Source organism: Primulina huaijiensis, chromosome 14 (assembly GCF_012295235.1).
Source record: "Primulina huaijiensis isolate GDHJ02 chromosome 14, ASM1229523v2, whole genome shotgun sequence".
Taxonomy (NCBI): domain Eukaryota; kingdom Viridiplantae; phylum Streptophyta; class Magnoliopsida; order Lamiales; family Gesneriaceae; genus Primulina; species Primulina huaijiensis.
In genome coordinates, this window is record NC_133319.1 from 19,936,540 (window position 1) to 19,959,557 (window position 23,018).

Below are 23,018 nucleotides of genomic sequence, written 5' to 3' on the forward strand. Positions count from 1 at the left end.
GGTGGAAAAAAAAACACAGATGAGTATACTTAAAAAAAAAAAAAAAAAAAAAAAAATAAAAAAAAAAAAAAAAAAAACACAGATGAGTTATACATTATACATAGCACGCATGTTCAAAAAACTATCATAGTGACAAATTATTTCAAGTTCTTTTGGTTAAAAGTTTTCGATTGAAATTGATACTTTATATTTGTCGAAAATCTGCCATCAAAATTAACATAAACCCAACTGCTATTAAGTTAGACGAGCAATAAATTTTGTGGACAGAGATAAATAATGGGAAGTCGTTGATTTAAAGGTCAATTGAAATGAGCATTCAAATTACAAATCAAGAGGAAAATACAATTTTAAAGGATGAATTTGGAATTTAACGTAAGTCACAGAATAATTTGATAAATTAACTAATTTAAGGACAAAATTGATCATTACACTTTCTAAAGGCCATTTCAACAATCCCTCGACATTTAACGAGAACATGTAATTAAGGAAAAAAAGATCTTATTTTATTGATCGACCAAAGATGGTTACATGGATACAGATACAAAGGAAATCATGCTGACTATAAATTACAGACAACAATTTCGTAAAACAAAATACAGTATCCATTAACCAGAGCTTGCAGAAAGGTCACCGGAAAAACCACTCCCATATGAAGCAGAACCACCATATGATACAGATCCGCCACCTCCTCGTGAACTGGTTACCCGAGCTTTCTGCAATTGCCGAATCTTGAAAGCATCTCTAGGTAACGGTTGGCTTTGTGTAGTAGAAGTGTCATCATCTTCTTGCCCTGTGAACATAAGAAATATTTGTGATCAATTCTTTTGTGTCATTTTTCTCCTCAAGAATGAAAGCAAATGAAGTAAATCGTTAGCGTACTCTCAGAATCTTTTCTTTTTCCAGAAAGTCTGCCCCCCTGCTTATAATTGTTCGAACCAGATATGTTGCTGGTACTTGGAGCAGATCCAACTTGCAACTGTGGACGCGCCACAGATACCGCAGTTGCTGAAGTTAAATCGCTTTGCAAACATATGGATATCACAAAGTCAACATCAGGAGATGGGCCTAGAATTGAAGCACCAACAATTCATGATTAATCAACAATAGATGATAACCTTCGGTGACATTAGTTGCAAGGGATAAGTTCAGTAGATACCATCAACAGCTGGCAAATTTGCAGCAAAGTTCAATAATGCCGGAGGCAAAACTTTAATACTGCCATTCAACGGATTTAATGCTCCTCCATTATTCAACGTATTACCAAGTAACGTGCTTGGGACTCCAGGAAGCACAGGGGCAGCAGTTCCTGAGAAATCCAGAATTAACTTTTGAAAAATGAAACAAAGATTACAATCAAATTTAAAATCTAAAACAGTAAGTTTACCAATGGACATCCACAAAAGTAAAGTTTTCCACGGTTACAAGTCATTCTTCTAAAAAAATGAGCACAATATTGGTAATCATTTTGGAATTTAACCCCATCTAAGAGAAGATGAATCTTACATGTGCATTATAATTTATAAATATTTTTTAATACAACAAAATTTTGGTAAAATGATCTACCAGGCCTCTGAGTCGGACCATAAATCACCATTCTTGATGTATCTGGATACACAATCTTCCCAAGGTAATTTGAAACATTTGGAGTTCCCGAAATGCTCCTATCTGCATTTGCAGTAGCAAGAATGCAAGATCAGGTGTGCAATGATAGTCCATGAATAGCAAGATGAGTATAATAATTACATCACCTGAAGAACTAGCTCCATTAGGAGGAACGTGAATTTCAATCTTCTTCTTGATATTCTTAGAGAGCCACTAAAAGAAAGGAATGCAACTCTAATCATTCTTTACATGTGAACAAAAAAGGTGATAGACTTATTTTCTCAACCAATGCAAGTGAATATTAAAATTCATTTGTTCCACCGTATTTTTGGGACAGGAGCGAGGGTAAATATTAAAATCATTGAGATTACACAAAGTACCTCTTGCCGAGTTAAATGATCCAAGTCTTTGGCTGAGCATGGCCACAGATCCATAAAACTATAACGTGATAAAACATCTTGCAGAGAACTCTCCAAAACGGATTCTCCATCCTCTCCCATACGAGACAATGCTTCTTTCCTTCTTTGTTCAACCTATAACAGTTTAGATGAAAGCTCGGATCAGATAAAAATATATGCGGCTACATAATAACTCACATTTTTTTATCAGTCTCATAAAAGTAGTCAACAATGATCATTTTTTGCTTTAGTCTAAAAAAACCTGATTATATTTTGTGAATCGAAACAAGGCACTGAGCCATGCAAAGCTAAATCATCCCACCAATAAACAAAAATAAATATTGAAATAATGAAACAAGAACTTCACATGTAGGGATGCACAAGAATAAAATTACCTTTAACATGCTGGCAAGATCTCCATACGTTTGCTCAAACTGGCTAAATCGTTTCCAAACCTAAAAAAAATAACATCCTTTTATTGACACAATATGATCAACAATTATTTCTTTTCATCTAATTCCTCGATGGTGATCCATTTTGAAGGCAGGTAGTATAAAATGAAAAAAAAAAGAAAAAAAAAATCATGACAAGGTATCCAATATGAACTGTGGTTGCTTAAGACATAGTATTATTGGTTTTAAAAGAGTGGGGAACTAAAGAAAATCTGGGCTGTGGAGATCATATTGCTGTAGCCTAAGGTTAGATTTTTATGATAACAACTTTGTGATTAACATTTGAGCAGCTTGTTAATCAGCCCTAAAACTAATTCAAAATTGCTAGAGAGAATATTTTCAAAATCAACAATAAAGTATCAAATTACAAAACAGAAAATCATAGAAACTGCTGCAGAACCTCAACAGATTCATCTGGTGGGAGCGAGCTCAAAGCTCTTTCAAACAAAGCACGAATATTTCTATCATCATTCAAACGGCACAAGAAATCAGCATATCTGCAATATAAAGCCATCAAAATAAAGCCTCAATCATTATATATGACAAATAACGTAAAAATGATCTAATAGTCTAAAGGGCTCAGAAAACAGTTGAATACAAAATATATTTCGTTTTTCTTGTCCTGTATTTTGTTCAAACAGTTTAAATAGCATGAAAATTTGACATTTCTTTAACTACTTTCAGTGCTCTAATTGTGTTGAATCTGCTGCATACAGTGTTCTAAAAATCGGCATAGGCGGCCAAAAATTTTTTTTTTAAAAAAAAATTTTGGCCTTTTAATTTAAATTAAAAATTCAATGTAAAAAATGAAAAGTAAATTTTTTATAGGTCTTGAACCAAAAGTACAACAAATAATGCGATTTGTTGACTTGCCCTAACACACCAAACTTCATCTTATCAAGTCAATACCGTGGAATCTGCCTAGCGGCGCCTAGTCTAAGCCAAGGCGGCCTAGGCGCTGATTTAGCGTCCGACTAACGCTTAGCAAATTTTAGAACCTTGGTTGTGTCTTTTAATATACAACTAAATGACCACAACTTGACATGTTGGCAAATGTGCCATCAACAACATAACATGAGTAACAAACGGTATTTAACACCAAGACAAAGATTACCAAGAAGGCAAGTTAACCTGGAGTAGATAGACCGAACATAACTGGTGTAGCCAGATATAGACCAGCCCATGAACAGAGCTGATAAAAATTATTTGCTTGATTTCTTAAATTTAACAAGGATATAGGGTTCCTTTAAGCTTGAAAAGGGGTATAATGTTCACAAACTCGGGCAGAAACATCATTCATTCTTTGAAACAGAGCATGTTCTCCGTTACACTAACTTCTTACTGAGTAAATTGTAAAAGAACTCACTCAAGAATATAGCCAGGCTCATGCATAAACCGTTTTAGACCTGCTTCAAAAATATTGTGTGCAACCTGCAAAAAATGTAGAAAACTGACTAAAACTAGAAGTCAATTTGAATGCATGTATTGCAACTTATTCAGTGATAATATTTTCTCCAGCTTTGAAATAAGAAGTTAACAGGAAATAAATACGCTAGCATATGCAGGCGAAGGAATTAATAAAGATATAAAGATAAAATGCTGATTTTAAAAATGTTAAAGCTAAAATCAATTATACCTTGGAGTCCTTATCAAGACAAAAGGCCATCATGGCATATGCAACATACACATGGTAAGTGCAACTTGGAGATTTCCGAGCCTCCAGAAAGTATTTGCGAGCTGCCTCCACTCCTTCGGTTCTTCTAAGAAATCGTATGAACTGCAAAGTAAAACATTGTCAGTTGTAACCAATTCAGGAAGTTCAATCTGTCGACATTTTAGCATAGCTACTAAATACAAAACACTGATACATGATAAGCCGTGCTCGGGTACTCAGGAGTTGGCAAACAATCAGTAACAGTAAAATGATACCTCGTTCACCACAAGGAAGCTAAAATAATGTCCAGAGTCCAAACTAATCAATTATATGGAATCTGACTTTTTTTTTGGCGTCAGTTATGAAAATAGAACCAGTTGGCAACTAATAGGTGTTTGAAATGTAATGGCCTAACGCTGCTCATATCAAGATTCAAGGCTTTCGATAGCAAGGGAACATAAAGTTAATCACTGTAGTCTAAAATATAGATACAATATAAACTTTTAAATCCATGATCTTAGTATCTAGCATATACTGAAGTCAACCAGATAAGATGTGACCTGATCAATGATTCCAAATCATAAATATATAAACAAATGACAGTTCTTTTTGAGACTTGTTTTGTTATCAGCCCATGTCTCAGTGACATACAGGTTGGAGAAGACTCTTTCCTCCACCATTTTCACACAATGGAAAGTAAAAGAAATAAGATATGCTCATGCCTGGATATGTGATAAAGCTGTTGCATTCAAACCATCCCCAAGGAGGAGCTCATAAACCTTCTTTGCAGCCTGCAAGGCAGCACCACGGTAAGAAATAAATGGAATGCCAATTATTATGTAGTTGAATGTCTTCAAACAAGCGAATGCATATCTCATATATCAAACCTGAATTGCTCCATGAGATTCTTCTAGCTCAGCATAGGCATACTTTAGCATTTCTGAATCTGAAAATGAAAACATGAACTAATGAAAATACCAAATAAGAAATAGCATAAAGTGGTCTTGATAAGAAAGAGAGACAAGCTAGAGATGTACATATAAACAATTTTGCAAGATGCGTACAGCCAAACAAAAAAAAAATTCTTGGACTCGTATACAAAATTAAAGTCACAAATGAATTTTTTTTTAAGCTGAGAGAAATACCAGGAAGAGCCTTCAGTGCTCGCTGGAAAACTTTAACTGCAGAGTCTGTGGAACCACTTTTTGCATGCCATTGGGCATAGTCGTACCATATATCAGGGTAATGATATAAATACATGAGGCACTAGAAATCAAACGAGTTAGTAGTCTTCCCTTTTCGCTATGCCCATAACTTACAAAAAAACTTTTAAAAAAATTATAATTTTTTTAAAAGCACACATAAATCGAAACTGAAAAACCATAATCGGAAAGCACACTAATCACTGGATCTCAACACAGATGGTGTAAAGCACAGTCCACTTAAGAGGCAGGTAAAAGTAAATCAGGAAAATATCGAAACACTAAGAACAGCCATGCTATTTCATATGCTTGAAGGTGATACAAGATACATGTTAAGAACACAAAATTATGAAACAATTCACGAGTCATCATGAAATTCAAATATGAAAAGACTCAAGAGCCAAAAACACTCTTCATTTATCAGCATGCATCATTACAGCAGAATCGTAGTCTGATAGAATAATTGAGCTGGGGAGATGTTCTAACAAAGCACATATTAAAACACATGTCATTGTGTAGTAAACAAATAAAAGTGAGAAAGTCTAAACATTTAGCAGGTTTCAGTGTGAGATTTATCTCAAACACAGAGTATGTGAAATTTCTTCTTTGTTTTCTTTTTTTTTTTTTTCAGTATAGAGCATGTGAAATTTCTAACAAAGAAAGAAAATGCTAGAAGGCATGAGCACCTCCTTTAATGAGGTTAAGCATGATACCTGCTCAAAAGCAAATGCAATTCTTTTATTTGCAGAAGCATTATCAATCCTCTGGGGGTTGCCTCTGTAAACAAATTAACACAAATTTAACTAAACTTAGCTCTCATGATGTTAGTACCCTGATTTGTCCAGAAGTATAATTATCCCAAGCAACAAAAGAAAGTAAATGACATAAAACAAGCAAAAACCTGCAAAGAAAAACATTAATAACGATGAAAAGGACGACTGACAAAGATGAAAGATTCAAAAAGCACATTCTGGTGCAACATGAAATCAATGATAAAAGTCTGAAAAATATTACGTTATGTGTCTAAATATACAGAAGATACAGCAATAAATCATAAACATCAAAGACTCAACCTCTTCCATGCCAAAATGCTCAAGAACAAAGGAATCAAGCCATTAACTATAAATTTTGCCTGACTAAAGGTATCAGGAAGCTACCCATCCAATACTAAGGCGCAAATGTCACCAAGCATGAACGACTCTGTAATTGGGTAAAGTATTTAGTAGGATTTACACAATTGGTACAGCCAGAGAGCAGAATAATCAGCTTAAAAATACAAAGTTCAAGAAATTCAGGAAGATAATCCTCTATCGAGGCAACGATACAAACAAACCAATCGCAAATGCCAAAAAATAAACAATCGGAAACGTGAAATCTGAGCACCCTGAATGTATATAAAACCTCTAAATTTATTGGATGAATGTATATAGATTTGAATCCCTCACATTTACACTGCAATATAATTCCTAATAATTCCAATTTACGAGGACAAACATAACAACAATAGAGGCGTCGGCTTACTTCTCAAAGCTTAATAACTTATTCCATGCCATCCATTGCATTTCCTCCTGAAAAGTGTATAGTTTCACCAATTCTTAATTTAAAAACAATAAACTGACGAGAATGAAAATCTGAACACCACAATCCAAAACATTACCAAATTCAACATATGTATATGTAATCAGCTGGTTCATGCACAAATACATAGTTATAAATACATGCATGACTATTCCCAACACGTTGAAGTGTTTGAACCTTTTGACAACACTTTTCTCAGGCCGCTGACCAAGAACCACTCAAGTAACTAAGACCATCTTTTTCATAAGAAGAAAGAAAGGCGGAAAACCATCCATGATATATATTTGAGGTAAAATAATACCTTAGGAGAACCAGAAGGAGGAACAGCTAGCATATTCCAATCAATTTCATCTACATATTTCTTCCGCTCCCTGTAAACAGCCTTTGCACTGTTATATTTTGGTTGATATTCAGACAACAACCCTTTTGCCTACAAGATATATTAATCATGAGATGTAACAACTTCCCTTCACAATTACTTTCAAAATCATGACATACCATTACAGCAACAACAACACACATAATCCTTTATCCCACTAAGTCAGGTTGGCTATATGGATCCTCTTACACCATTGTGCTCCTCAAGATAAAAAAAAAATTAAACAGATTCCACTGAAAAATGAAGAAAATCTTAAGAATATTTTCTGATTCTGAAAGCTAGAGGTTTGCCAAATACTCATGTGTGTAAAACTCTGTTTTAGTATACATCCCTTGCAGTCTTTTTTCTTCAATAATTATGCCTAGAGTTTGCTAAAATGAAAATCTGAACTTGCTAAGAAATCTCATCCAGAAGATATGAATAATTTGCGGGATAAGTTGTCATACTAACTGTCTTGATCTCTTGGCTGTGTACTCCTTTTTAATGATTATAACTAAACATATATGGCGATCATTACGGTAGTCTTGTCATCTCCAATAATGAAGACTTTGGATTGATACAACTCATGTGTGTTTGCATTTTTGATAATATCACGCTCAAATAATTATTAAAGGCATTACAAGTAAATTATATCTACGAATACAAGCCTAATTGTTAGTAGTCTCTCTGTATGTTTCAATTAAAAAATACCGCTTGCCAAACTAACACATTAAATTAGATTTTTAAAATTATTAACACGATATATTACATTAAATTGACTCAAAGTGCACATCTGGTCACTGTCAATATGATTACATGATATCAGAATGATAAAAAAAGTTCAATATGCTATAAATCATCTTAGCGTGATATGCAAGCTTTTTAACAAGCAGAGTACCCAGAAGAGCAGTAAACAACTTATTTCCTGTTGCTGACTTCTGATCGGAGCGTTTACAAAGAAAACTATCGCATGTTGTAAGTCTACCATTTACACTGAAGTCAGAAACTAATTCTACCAGAGCACGGCTAACTGAATTTTCAAAACTCTCATAGTCCCTCCAGAGCTGTTCAACATGATGAGTAGGCAAAACGATAGCCCTTTGGTATGTCTTGCGTATCAAAGTCATCCTTTGCGATTCCTCTAGAGTTCTTTGTGCCTGCTCCATTATCATACAATTGGGCACACAAAATAGTGAATTTATTGCATGAAGAGACAGCAAACTAAGTACTTTGACTTTTGAGCATGGACATATAATAATTGTACCGGCAAGGATTTTAAATATGCAATATATTCCAACCACACAGGACCAGATGCAATGTCAGCCCCTGAAACAAATAGAATGAGCTTAATTTCGGAAGCCAAATTACTAGGTTGAAAGGTGAATGTAAGAAATTGAAGATGCAAGTTCGTAGATACTTGATACAGAGCATTATGAAAGGTTTAAAAGTCACTGAAATAAACATAGGAATAGAGAACATTTTTAACAGGTCGAGGGGTCAACAAACTTTTGTGATAATTTTTTTACAATTTTTTTACCAAAATATTCAACATGTAATTGCAATCAAATAACAGCGTAAACAAGTCCAGCCTAAGTTTTACGAAATCAATTCATCAAGGTCATATCAAACAAACTAGCTGAAATTTCAGGCAATTTTATCCTTGAAAAAAATTAGACAAGACCCAGGAATTCTCACTACAACAAGAAGAAGTGTGGACACATCAGTTGATTTCATCATGAAGTTTAAGAAATGGCCTTCAGGCAGTTCAGATAAAGATTGACTCAGGACTAGAGCAGTTACATGAACTTTACTTTGTGGATTCACTGTAATATTTCCACAGGAGGATTTTGGGAATTTAACATACCGACATAATTAAGCATGAAATCAAATGCATTTTTTGTCTCTTCCTGGCCATCTATTCCCCTCTTGTCATTAACTTTCCTAATGAAGCGGATGTAGCAGCGCCTGAAATTGACATTGTGAAAGCATGGTAATCATCATCAACTCAGTTTAAAAACAGGTAAATAAAATCTAAGAAGCAAGTTAGGTGACAGTAATAATAAGATGCACATTGTATAATGCTACAACTATAATGAGTACAAAATCAGTGAATAACAGCAAGATCCTCAAAAATTATTATCGATTGATCCCTCCCAAAGCCAACACAGCAATCAACTAGAGAGAAAGTAGAACATATATATACCAAAGAGGAACTTGCAAACAATTCAGAAGGCAACGACTAAATACTTGTCTGGTTGCTTCATCATCATTCACAGCCATGTGTGCTTCTATAAACTGCTTCCAAAATTTTGCCTGCAAGTAAGTGTAGGAAACTTGGTCACCTAATGTGTTATCTAGCAAAAACAAATGTGTGCTAGGGAGAATCTCAATAGTTTGAAATAAATAATGCAACACGAAGAAAGTATATTGACAAGGTTAAAAGCATTTAAACTTCCAGATACGTACGTAATAGCTATTTCTAAATAGAGAAACAAATAGATGATATTCACAGTAGAAATAGGGGACTACAGGTTGTACATCAATAATAATAGAGAATTGAAAAAAGAAAACTAAGATATCAAGCATTAAACAGCCATGACCAGTAACTGTGGAAATAGGAACTTTTTGTGAAATTGCAACAGACATTGCTTGCCTTCTGGTAGACCTACTTTTATGATTCTCGGGATTGTTTTTGTCTAGGCCCAATATAATAGGTCATGTACTAACGTTGGAGTGCATAACACGTACACGGTAAAGTCTCTATCAAATGCGTGCACCTCTTTAAGTCTTTCATCTAGCTATTCATGGAATAGAACTTTCAATTATATATTCACCAAAAACTTCTTCAGAAAACATCAGGCATACACATATCCACATTTTATATTTTCTGCACGATACATAACATATATCACACTTAAAACTTATTTTACATTATAATGCTGGTATTATTTTATAACATTCACCATGCAATTGATGTTATATAGCTTTGAGGATGAGATTATGGAGAAAGGGGTTACCGCTGTGGGGAATGTGGTCAAGAGTTGCTCATATATGGGCACCGCTTCTGAGATTGGCAGACGCTGAAGAAAAATTAATAACACAATAAGTCACATACCATATATCATAAACCAACTCAAGTGGGAGGAAAAACACACATCCATGCACCCACGAAACAACAGACCAAACAATCTTACCAATGCCTCATTTGCAAGAGCTTCAGCGGCTTCAGCGTTGTACTTATCAGACATAATGTTGTCTTGTGTCTCGTTATCCTTCAACTTCCAGCCTTGTAAGATCAACAAACCAAACAACTATCAATTTTGAATGCAACAAGAATAATTTCTAATTCCAGTAAATAAAAGTTTCCAGTTTATTGAACTACACAAGTATGAAGTAAATAATGGAAACAAAAGGAATGGTTTCTGAAGATTCGGTACACGAGCACCAGAAACACGTATATGATCCACATTACCGTCTGACCCGACCAGATTAGGGAATATCAAGAATTACAATCCCCGTTCTTCTAAAGTTGGGGTTGTTTTGACGATAAGGCAAACAGTTAAAATTTTACTACATTTTATGAGTAATCAGGAAGCGGTCGAAACATTCCAATTTATTTATTTGTTTTGAGAACGAAATATTCCGATTAATGAGGTGCATTAAAGATACAATTTAAACGAGGGTGGTCTTCAAGATTCTGCTAGCACAAAACTTACAAGAAACGGAGATAAAAATTGATACACAGTCTCGTTCGTCATGAGTCTCATCACCCAATTGAGGAGTACCAAGAATCACATTTGAGAGCCTTTAATACAACTACCCCCATTCTTCTAGTTTGGTGTTATTTCAGCAATTAAGTGCAATAAAGTATAAGTTTTACTCCATTTGACGACGAAATTGGGAAAGAACAAGAAATTTTTATTGATTCCAGATAACAGAGATACACCAATTAACAGAAAGTAAGCAAGATTGAATTAAAGATACAGTTCAACAAAGACAGTGATCAAAATTCTGTGGAAAAATATATTACCAGAGAGAGTTGTAGATTTTGATTCTGCGGTCCCGTTGCTCATGAGTCAATTAGGGTTTATCAAGAATTACACATCGAAAAACTTAATTTAACGATTCTTCAATTCGTCGCACTGTGGCGTTAATTTTCACAATTAAGTGAAAGAAAGTAGTAAATCCAACTCAAGCTAATGGCGGATTAAAGAATAATTTGAAGGGAAACACAGAGAATGGAGAGAGGCGCCAGTAGACCGCGGCGGAAATTTGATTGGTGGCGGAGTAACGGTTGCGGGTTAGTACCAGGTCGTGTGGCCCAAATATAAAGAAAATTTTTTCTTTCCAAAAAAGGAAACAATATTGATGAAATTTGTTCAGAATCCTTAAAAAATTTAAACAGGTAATATATATAATGTATAATATATATATATACTGTTTCTATAAATTTGAGACACACAAAATAACTAATTTTTAGTATGATGGTCTGTTATATTAGTTATATATATTAATAAAGTATAAAAATTTCAATGTAAGTCACATGTAGCACAGTGGATAGAGTTTTGTTTTTCTAAGCATCAAGTTGTATGTTCAATTCCAAATGAGTTTTTTTTTAAATTCATATATCAAAATTATAGTGTAATGTCTCACTATATCTCATGATTATATTTTGATCATCATTTAAATGTAAACCAAATGAATTATAAAAAATTATTATACAAAGACGTCATGTGTGTATCGATGTAATAGTATATATAAACATTGTGAGACATAATTAAAACGAAGAAGGAAATATATTATCCCAGAATTAACTACCTCAGACATTGAAATCATGTACAAATACAATTGGTATACAAGTCTAATATACGGACCATTTTAAAATTAATGGATTTTGCGCAATATCGAGTTTGAAAAAAAAAATATTTTTATCGAAAATAAACCGATGCAAGAGATCCTCATCTCCGTCATTATCCCGACAATTTCTTTATTGCTCAGGCCACATGATAATTTCTTTTAATTTTGTTAATTAAGTAGTTTCCATTTTTAGAATTTCTGGTTTTGAATATTGTGACTTGGTCATATATATACGACATTTTATCATTATAATAAATAAAACGTCATAAAAATAAAGATAAATGAGATTTTAGAAATCAAGAATAAAAACCAAAAAACCCAAAAATAAAATAAAAAAATTAATTCTATTTTTAAAAAGAAACAAATAAACAAAAATAACATATTTCCACCGCCTATCCAAGACCATATATACATAGTCAAGACTTGAGAGTACTAACACTGCATATCACATGTAAAGGGTAAATATTGCTTTATATATGGGTTGACTAATATTACAACAACGAAACATAACATAAGAAAAACAAATAACAACAATTCAGATGTAATGAAGTTACACCATGTTATATTATGGAAGACCATTTTTATCTACTGCAAGATTCAAAGGTCCCTCCTGAGCATGAATCACAGTGCATAGATGATCTCTCCACTGCTATCGATGTCGAGATCTGGGTCACTCTCCAGATCTTCATCCATGTCATCATCGATGTCTAGGCTTCCTGTAAGATAGTGATTCAGGCTGTTAGTTCCAGCGGCTGGAATGGTCGCCTCAGTTATTATTTGCATTATTTCATCGTCGTTTTGCATAGGCTGGTCTGGCTCCTCGAATTGACGGTTGTTCATATTTTCGTCCATGAGATCGGAAGGAAGGTTCTTGAGAAACCATTCATGGGTTCTTATCTCGAGCATCGTAATTCTCTATCAAAGTTTAGGAGGAGTTAGAATACACAAGATGTTGACGATGACTTAGAGCCAAAAATACACTCCCCCAGTAAAAAAGAAAAAGAAAGAAAGAAAATAATACACAAGATGTTTATTTTCATTTTCTGAAAACATTTTCATTCCCAAAAATGAAATCAATTATCCCAGAAACATATGTCATCTTGTTTTTACACCTATCATTATAATAATTACTCTCGGTTCAACTTTTCATCACCCTACATGATATTGAAAATTTGTTTTTGATGTACCATCATCATTTACTCAACATTATACGATACTACGTCCATAATAAAATATATATACATTATTCCGAGAATGAAACCAAATATGCACCACGTCATCAGATATAATCGGCAAACACACATTTACAGATAACACATCTTTGGAACCATTGGAAATTAAACAAGAAGTAGGGCAAGTAGCAAATGATCATTGCATATCGAGCATGAGGAAACTGAGATAACCACCATTAATAACTTACCTTGGCAGGGTCTGCCACAAATATCCTTGAGATCAAATGATGGCATTCTGGAGAGATATGAACATAATCAGGAATTGAATACTGGACATTCAAAATTCGCTGCCAATGTGCCAATCCTTGAATAAGTAATATGTAACAAAGATATTAATAAATGAATTTTACTGTGAGTACCTGTATGGTTTTTCTAAAGTTTTTGGGTTCATCGGGATCCTCGAATGGGTATGCACCCACCAACATGACGTATAAAGTCACTCCACAAGACCAAACATCTGCAATCTGGACAAGCAATAGTAGATATTCAGTAACCATGTATAATAATGTGGATTTAGTGCTCATTTATTGAACTAATTTAGGGTGAAGCAGAAACATTTTTAATGTGGAAAGATAGTAAAAGGGATATGATGGGGGTTTCTGCCAAAAAAAAACATGTTTCAACAGTGGAAGGGCCTAAAAATTATTGCATCGAGGGGTAGGCTTATCTCTTAGGCAGCATACATTATCCGATAATATTTCTGGGTCAAATATGAACAAGTGTGACTGCTACATCGAGCTACTGCCGAATGCTATGAAAATCTTTGGTGAACCTTTTAAAGCTACCCAAGCTTCTTATCTAAATAGGATAGCTCTAGCTTGGCTAAGTTTTCACACAACAAATTCAAGTTTAGCAAGGCCGACTTAAAGATTCTTAAGTTTTGGTCAAGCCTGAACTCAGAACTCTCTAGCTTGTCAGAATTTGAGAAATAAATCAAAAGGTTAATTACAGTCAACCTAGAATGTATCTGAGGTGCATTGGCTCCATCCTGCCACTTTATGCATTTTAATTCTTTGTTCATTTAGTAGAATTGCGAGGGGCGTGTTTTAACTTGAGTCTGAACCCAAGCTTCTTCCATAATCAAGAGAGATTTAAGCCATGCACCGTATGAGGAGGTGGTGATGCATTTTATCTTGCATACCTTATATTTCTTTTTCTTGGCATATTCCATTTATGGAGCTCAAGGGAGTTACTTACTGCTGACTTATTTCACTGATTATGATAATTCTACTCTAAAATATATATCATACATTACCTCAAAAAAAACCTTCGGAAAATTGTATATTTGATATATTTATGACACCAACCCACAAGCAAATAGACTACGAAAGAATATAACTAAAACTAAAAAGTAAAAGCTTAAGGCACCAATTCAGTGTGCCGCCCGAATTGCGAAACAAACAACCAACTCAGTGGAATCCAATGAAAATACTACACAGTACCTTTCCATCATATTCTTTTTTGAGCAACACTTCAGGAGCAATATAAGCAGGGGTACCGACTGTAGATTTTGGTTGAGAATGCAGCACTGAGGACTGAAATAAGGCAAACACAGCTGTTATGAAAATGCCCGAAGAAAGGGCAAGTTAAGATAAGAATTAACGACGTAATGACCGAACAATTCACTTTGCCATCGTATGTAATTGCCAGTGCAAAGGTAAATTTTTTTAGAAAACACTATTTGGACTACTAATCGTAATCATGGCTCGAAAAACTTGAGTTATATCGAAGTATTATATATTTATCATCTAGAAAGCTTAAATAGGTTGAGAGACATTACGATGTACCTTGGAATACCCAAAATCACAAATTTTCAACCGTGGAACAGGACTACCATCCAGTAATGTGTTCTCTAATTTCAAATCACGATGGCAGATTTGCTTCATAAAAAGTAAGCATATTTCAGTTAAATGTACGAAAAATTTGCATGTGCAGTTTACATATGCACAATTGGAAAAAAGGCCAAGTACCATAGCATGACAATAGCTGACTCCTGATACAAGTTGCTGGAAGAAAAACCTTGCCTACAGCAAAAGTGATGATCTTAATATAAATATATAAACTGAGATCAAGAAAATCAATTTCGCGAAAGACTGTACCTCATCCTCACCGAATCGACCCGCATTGCATATACGCTCGAATAGCTCTCCTCCGGAAGCATATTCCATCACAATAGCCAAATGGGTCGGCGTCAATATGACCTGGAAAAGTTTTGTTATCATAAACACTAACTAGGAAAACTCCAGAATCTTGGCAACCAGGACGGATTAGATATATATATTTACCTCCTTAAATCTAACGATATTGGGATGCCTTAGAGACCTGTGGTTAATGATTTCCCGCTGCACATTATCATCAATCTACCACAAGCAAGAAGAAGAACAAAGTAAAACGAAGTCGATATCAAATGGTGAAACGAAAGCAAAACTCTAAAGACGAACACAACCATCCAACTTCACAGTTAGTCAAACCAATTCCGAGTGATCAGAAATGCAATCGAGGAGAATATAGTGTTGTTTCGATGGTGAAATTCGACTTTTATTTTAAAATTAAAAAAAATCTTTTGCACCTCAATAACTTCAATATTAACCATGTAATTCTCTAGAAAATAATTCAGAACATCTAAAGGAAGTCGCAAAGCTGTGTAAATAGGACCTCACCTTCTCACCCCTCTCGATGTACTTGACAGCAGCAAGCTCGTTGGTTTGCCGATCCCTCATAAGCCGAGCCACCCCAAAATTACCCGACCCGATATCCTTAACCAGCTCATAGCGATCGCTGTCATGCATTATCGGTATGTCCATACCAGGGCCCATCCCCGCCGTCGGTCGATCCATCTCCGGCTTTCCACCCTCCCCCGAAGAACCAAAAATCCCCCCACCAAAAAACAAAAAGAACCGAACCCACTCCAAATCCTTGGACACCCACAAAAATCCAGCACAATTCTGACTTTCACGTGGCAAGAAATCGACGAGGAAGACAGAGATGGCTAGCGATCAAGCCCGTGAAGAGCTCACTTATCCCCACCAAACACAAGAAAACACACGTCGCCGTTCACATTTCACGTAATTTATTGAGCAGATATAGTCCGGTTTACAATCAAAGTGCGTCACTTTATTGCATAAAAAATGAGTAAAAGTGGCATTGCTTCGAGGATTTATCTATACTTTATGTGTGGGATTGAGAGCGTACAGGTATAGAGAGAGAGAAGGTGCTCGTGAAGTAGTTTCCTCAATTATTGGTGCATTGTTGCCTTTTAAATAGGATTAATATTAATTACCAGATTTTTAGATATATATATTTATTTTTGTGAGAAACTTTTTTATAATTAAATCTCGAAAACTTATAGGGGTATTTCGATTATTTATCCGAAAAATACAATCTAAAATATGTCATAGAAAAATAAAAAAATTCTGATAAAAAATAATTTGATAATATTTCTATATCTATACTATATATTAAAGATAAGATTAATAATAACTACTATGATTAAAAAAAACAAAAACAAAAACAATACACAAATTTATATGAGATTGTCGTGAATTTTGTGAGATACATCTCCTGTTTAATATGGTCAATGAAAAAGTGTCCATTTTTATGTCAAAACTATTATTTTTCATTTTAGATATGAATCAGATCGACTCGTTTCATTCATATATATCCGTAAAATCGTTTAACAAAAATTAACTCAAAAAAAACAAAACAAACCTAGTAATTGTTAAGATTTTTTTCTTCTTTTTCTTTAGTGATGATTTTTTTTTCTAAAATAATCTTCAGTTTTATTTATAGAAATATTTAAAAAACGAAAAAAGTAATCAATATTTTTTATAAATCCATATTATTTATTTCATAATCATTTATTTATAATATATATTCTCTTTAGTAATAATTTTTTCATTTAGTTGGTAGTTAAATCTTAAATTTAGTAAGTATAAATTTATTATTTATAAGTTAATTTTTGTGTAAATACTCTTGCTAAAAAAGTTAGAAATTAAATTTGTAAAAAATAAAATAAAATTTACTGATTTAATAAATTTTTAATTTTTTTTATACAATGTTAATTTTTTATGCTAAAAATGATAATTTGTGTATTTAAAAAATCCATCACAGCACTAGTTTGTCTGGTTAGACTCAAACAAAGTAGAAGAAAAGATAGCATATAATTTTGGTGTCGTGCTTTGGGAAGCCAACCCTCTTTATCTTTTCATTTATAGCTTTTTCATTTGGAAAGTCCATATAAAAATAAGAATAAGTCTCTAAGTCTATTGTGAGATGGTCTAACGAATTTTTATCTGTGAGATGGGTCAATCTTATCAATATTTACAATAAAAAGTAATACTCTTAGCATAAAAAATAATATTTTTTTATTGATGACCCAAATAAGTTATCCGTCTCACAAATACGACCAGTGAGACCGTCTCACACAAGTTTTTGCCAAAAAAACTAAATACCTCGCTGAAGAGATTTTATATGTTTTTTTCCCCTAAAAAACTGCAATTCATGATCAATGCATGAACAGAAAGACACATACGATATGAGAAAATAAGGTGAAAATAAAATGAATATTTTTATCTAATTTTATATGTTTATGTTTGAAATGGCAATGGGATGTTAATGCTAATATTCTCGTATTAATGAAAATGATCATTCCATCTATTTTGAATGAAAATGATCATTTTCAATTCTTATCTATTTTACAAAAAATTACCTTATTTAATTTAACTAATTTAAATATATATCTTCATCACAATGAAAATAATAAAACGATATATAATAAAATATTATATACTTATATTAATAATTAAAAAATAAAATAATAATAATTTAATAATGATGTAAATACTAATAATTAAAATAAATAAAATCATAAGTTAATAGTCATAATAATAATATTAATATATAAATAAAAAATTGAAATAAATATTTATTGGATAATAATTAGTATACTATTTTATTGAATGATAGTTATTTTATGAAATAAAATTAATTATTATTTTTGGTGTTTAAGACGTTTATGGATGATTTTTTTTGAATTTATGTTTCTAATGTGGACTTCGATAAAATCTTCTATTGTTTAATTTCTTTGATACATCTTTGTAAAATCCTTTAATATTTTGTAAAAATTTTATAGATGAACTTTATATTAATTATTATTTCAAAACTTAAATGTCTCTTTTTAGTACCTCAAAATTATATCTGATCCTCAGATTTATTTTATTAATAATAATAATAATAATATTTTTTGAACAAACTATTATTTTGAATTTTTTAAATAAAAAATATTTGATTATTAAAATTAATTTCATTTCATTTCTTTCGGTATTGATAATTGGAAAAAATATATAATTATCATTTCATTCTCATTTCCGTTTCATTCCGATATTGATTTCATTCATTCATATTAATCATGTCCTTAATTTCAACTTACAACTATGCCTTAATTAAAATGATTGACATATTTCAAGGGGAAAAACTATGCCATAATTAAAGTTAGGAAAATAAATAAAAATTCTAGATAACGTAAAATAATTGACGAAAGAATTTATGTTACACCTAAAATTATCTTCGTTTTAATACAATATTTTCAATTGATGAACTACCTCATTTAACAACATCACCTGAATGTTATGTGTTCAATTGATCAACGACCTCATTCGACAACGTGTTCGACTCATCCTTGCTAAACATTTGAATGTAGTTATTAATGTTACAGTAATTATAGTATTAATTACAAATTTTAGTTTTTTTTTTCAAGAAAAAAAATTGATTTAAGTTATATCGATCCAAACATAAAAGTTGTTGGACAATTTAAGTAATAATAATTTGAAAAATTATACTATACCATATGTCTGTAAATCTCACAATTTTTCATCAAATATTATTAAGTAATAATAATTTGAAAATTTTCTAACAAAAATTCCAATATATATATGTTTGAATTAGGGCTGGGATCGGGCAGGGATCCGTCCCGTAAACCCCTAACCCGATCCCCGTCCCGATAAGAATTGAGAAAAAAAAAAGATTCCTGATCCCGTACCGGACAAATATCGGGACCCGAATGTTCGGGATCGGGTCAGGAAGGGAGACAAAATCCCGATAAATATTTTTTAAAAAATTCATTGAACATCATGACATAGTGTGTAGTATGTACATAAGTATTATAAATTAAAGCATATTTCTAATAAATTATAGATAAACCGAAATATAACAATTTCAGAAAATTGGTGCCCACACGAGTCAAAAACAATATCACAACAGAGAGGCAAGTCAATAACTTAAGGCAATATTAGGCCATTTCATTGTTAGTTGAAATAATTTTTCATTATTATAAAAAAAATAATGAAAAATAATAATAAAAAACTAGCGATCGAACAAATTAAAGGCAAAAACAACAGTTTAGTTATCTGAAATCAAAGCTGGAAATTAGGGGAACGAAAGCAAACAAGAAAAAAATAGCGATCGAACGAAAGCAAAATATTTGATAGAAGATTCAGACTAACAAAGAAAAATAGAAATGATTTTTCTGGCACCTGAAGGCTGAAGCTATGAAGCAGAAAGAATGAAACACTTCCCTGAAATCCAATTAGGTTTCGACTTTCAGTTTCATGTGAGGGGCGGCGCTGGAGGAACGAGGAATTAAGGATAGGTGAAAGCCTGAAACGAAATGAAAATATGAAATTGGATAGGGTCTACAAACAGGAACTCTTGTACATAAAGTGGGGATTTCTTATTTTTTTAAAATCTAATAAAAATATTATTAATATATTCCGGTCGGGTCGGGTATATCCTATATTCTCGATCTCTTTCCCGATTCTGAGCGGGTCGGGAAAATTTTAGGTCAGGTAAATTTCGGGTAGGGAGAAGTCGGAAATTTTATGATATTTACCTTCCCTAGTTTGAATAATTTATTGGCAGAAAAAAACGACAGAAATGATATATGGGACAACTCGAAAAAGATTCTATAATAAATAGATACCATATTCAGCGGACATTTCTGCCTCACCACGGTCAGCAGAATCTTCGTCTTTCTTTCCGCTCTCTCTCACCCATTCACACTTCCAACACGTGAGCAAGACGACATTGGATTCATACCCAATCGCAGAGATTCAAAGATCTGCAGATAATATGGGTGCGGGATCCAGAATCTGCCCGGAACTCAGCTTGGATTGCCCGTCTTCATCGAAATATTTCATTCAAAAACCAATCGGGGAGTTTCTTGAAGAAGTTTCGAGGATTTGTAGCGTGTCTGAGAAGATTTCGAAGCTCGATGAATATGTCAGTAGGCTGCAAGATGAGATTAAGAAGATCTATGGGTTTAAAAGAGAACTCCCTTTGTGCATGCTCCTTTTGAACGATGGTGGGTTGTTTTCCTTTTCTTCGTTCCCTTTTTTTTAATGAAATTTTGTTGTCTTTGATTGGTAATTGATTTATGTTTTCGGCTCTTTTGTGTAATGGGATTAAGATTTTATGTTTTTTTTTTTTGGTTTGAAATGTCGAATTCCTGGGATTGGATTGATAATTGATTCTGATTTTGATTTTTTGTTTGGATTTGGATTGAGTTTGATTTATGAGATTGGGATTTCGCCATTTCTGTTCTTGCAGCAATTGTGATGATGAAAGGTGAGTTAATGAAGTGCAGAAGATCAAGTACACAGCCATTAATGTTGAAAGAATTCATACCATTGAAGAAAGATGAAGTTGAAACCATTAAAGAGAATGCTTTTACAAATATCGATGATGAAAGGAGTCGGGAGAATTCTCTGCGGTTGGGAAACTTAAACAACGATCACCATTTTCGAAATTCGGGTTTCGATAACATCAAACAAATGTTAAAACCAGATAAAAGTAGAAAGGTAAAGGGGTGGTCCAAAGCTTGAAATTTCACAGAAATTTCTTTATATGGTTTATGGGATTTGTGTATTTTTGCGTTTCTTATGTTCTTTTTTTTTTTTTTTTTTTTTTTGGGGGGGGTGGGGGGGGGGGGGGTAAATAGAGAGCTAAAGAAGAAATGAACAAGTCATTAGAGATCATGGTGAAAGAAGAGGATGATGAATTATCTCTAGCAAGGCTGAAGAGAAACAGACTACTAAGAAGCGGAGAAGTTGGTCGCCTGAATTGCATCACCGGTTTGTGGAAGCCTTGCTCAAGCTCGGAGGTGCTCGAGGTTCGGATTCAAGAACTTGTCTTTTTTCAGTATATTTGTAGATTCTTTGTTGGAAAATTGGATGTAGTTTACTCTGTCTTTGGATCATGATTAGGAGTAACTATTGTCAAGCTTTCTTGAGCTGGGAACTTTTGGATCTTGATTAACTTCGTTCAAAACTTTGGATTTTGTTGATCAGTTTCAAAGTCTTTCGCTAGCTTTTTAAGATCAAATTCCCAAGTTTCGAACGTAAAAGATTCAAATTCTATGAAGTTGGTGAGAGAGAGGCGGGCAAGGACCGTGGCAGCCTAAGTTTGTAATGCGATTTCACCACCCTTCTTAAAATTTTCAGTTTAAGAAAGAACCTTTATCTTGTAACTTAGGGAGTTAATTTTGTTGCACGTTTGATTGAATTATATTGTGTTCTTGGCAGCTGCTACGCCTAGGCTGATCAGAGAAAACATGGCTGTCGAAGATCTCACTCTCGATCAAGTAAAGAGCCATCTGCAAGTGCGTTTGATCTCGACTCGATTTTTTCCTTCTTCCATTCATATTATTGATAAGGACAATCGATCCATATGTTTCTTGATCTTGTTTCATCTCAGAAATACCGCATTCACACCAGAAAATCTACTCCTTCAACCAATACCCAGCCTGTTGGGCTAGGAGGTTTAAGGATCCCCAAAGAACCGCTAGGTGAATCCTTGAGACCGAGCAGTTCTGAATCCGGATCACCTCACGGCCCTTCGGCGCTGACTGGTTCCTCTCATGGCACATCCACAACGACCGGCGGGGGAACCATTGTGGAAGAAGAAGAAGATGAAAGATCAGAGATCCACAGCTGGAGTAGCCAACTTCAGAGATATGTTGTGTAAATTGTTTGTCACCAATGTTGTAGATAATGGACGAGTTTAGATATAGAAATTGTAGCTTAAACAATCATTTAAATAAATCCAACTTTTCAAGTTTTTTATTGAAGGAAAAAACAGAAGTGAATTTTGACTTTTGGATAAATGTTGAAAAATATTTTTGTTTTGGTTTTTACATGCAATTATAGAAGCCATAAATTCTATTTTCTAAAAAAAAATGTTTTCTAAAACAACTTTTATAACAAAAAATGCTTTTAATCGGGGGCAAAAACTTGTGTTACGAATCTTTTATTTGGGTCATCCATGAAAAAATATTACTTTTTATGCTAAGAGTATTACTTTTTATTGTGAATATCAGTAGACTTGACTAGTCTTACAGATAAAGATTCGTGAGATCGTCTCGCAAAAGAGCTACTCTTTAATCGGTCGACTTCTCCAACCAGACGGACTCAATATTTACTTCAAATCTCACGGCTTACTTTTTATAATCTCGGGACGTCTTACGCATCCCGCTTCGTCGAATCAGTTTTTTAGTATTTTCCTTTGGCATATAGAACTTGAGCTAAGTCCAGATCTTGAACCGATGAACTACAGTTATTTTTTAGGGAATTTTAAACTATATATATATATATATATATATATATATATATATATATATATATATATATCTAAA

At 33.3% G+C, this 23,018-nt stretch overlaps 3 protein-coding genes across 4 annotated transcripts; 1 reads left to right on the top strand and 2 right to left on the bottom strand.

The window, feature by feature from the left end:
• Positions 1-463: 463 nt before the first annotated feature.
• LOC140956984 (cleavage stimulation factor subunit 77-like) lies at positions 464-11,593 on the bottom strand. Of its 2 annotated transcripts, XM_073414002.1 has the most exons (23): positions 11,275-11,593; positions 10,439-10,530; positions 10,262-10,324; positions 9,448-9,557; positions 9,109-9,209; positions 8,509-8,570; positions 8,261-8,401; positions 7,188-7,316; positions 6,830-6,876; positions 6,022-6,085; positions 5,252-5,372; positions 4,994-5,052; positions 4,829-4,897; positions 4,089-4,229; positions 3,819-3,883; positions 2,853-2,949; positions 2,396-2,455; positions 1,983-2,135; positions 1,749-1,815; positions 1,564-1,665; positions 1,157-1,306; positions 880-1,065; positions 464-790 (listed from the first exon to the last, which is right to left on the bottom strand). In XM_073414002.1, the coding sequence occupies exons 1-23, from the start codon at positions 11,315-11,317 to the stop codon at positions 606-608; spliced, it is 2,307 nt and encodes a 768-aa protein (XP_073270103.1). In that variant the 5' UTR covers positions 11,318-11,593; the 3' UTR covers positions 464-605. The 2 variants fall into 2 exon arrangements, with proteins under 2 accessions (XP_073270103.1, XP_073270104.1); XM_073414003.1 differs by lacking the exon at positions 11,275-11,593 and having other exon boundaries at positions 9,492-9,557; positions 10,439-10,536.
• Positions 11,594-12,553: 960 nt separating this feature from the next.
• LOC140957376 (serine/threonine-protein kinase SRK2E) lies at positions 12,554-16,552 on the bottom strand. Its single transcript, XM_073414605.1, has 9 exons — positions 15,994-16,552; positions 15,619-15,693; positions 15,433-15,534; positions 15,304-15,357; positions 15,121-15,213; positions 14,776-14,868; positions 13,693-13,797; positions 13,522-13,620; positions 12,554-13,016 (listed from the first exon to the last, which is right to left on the bottom strand). The coding sequence occupies exons 1-9, from the start codon at positions 16,168-16,170 to the stop codon at positions 12,723-12,725; spliced, it is 1,092 nt and encodes a 363-aa protein (XP_073270706.1). The 5' UTR covers positions 16,171-16,552; the 3' UTR covers positions 12,554-12,722.
• Positions 16,553-20,307: 3,755 nt separating this feature from the next.
• On the top strand, positions 20,308-21,986 carry LOC140957399 (uncharacterized). The gene is made up of 4 exons (XM_073414631.1): positions 20,308-20,690; positions 20,936-21,186; positions 21,327-21,497; positions 21,910-21,986. The coding sequence occupies exons 1-4, from the start codon at positions 20,459-20,461 to the stop codon at positions 21,925-21,927; spliced, it is 672 nt and encodes a 223-aa protein (XP_073270732.1). The 5' UTR covers positions 20,308-20,458; the 3' UTR covers positions 21,928-21,986.
• The last annotated feature ends 1,032 nt before the right edge of the window (positions 21,987-23,018 follow it).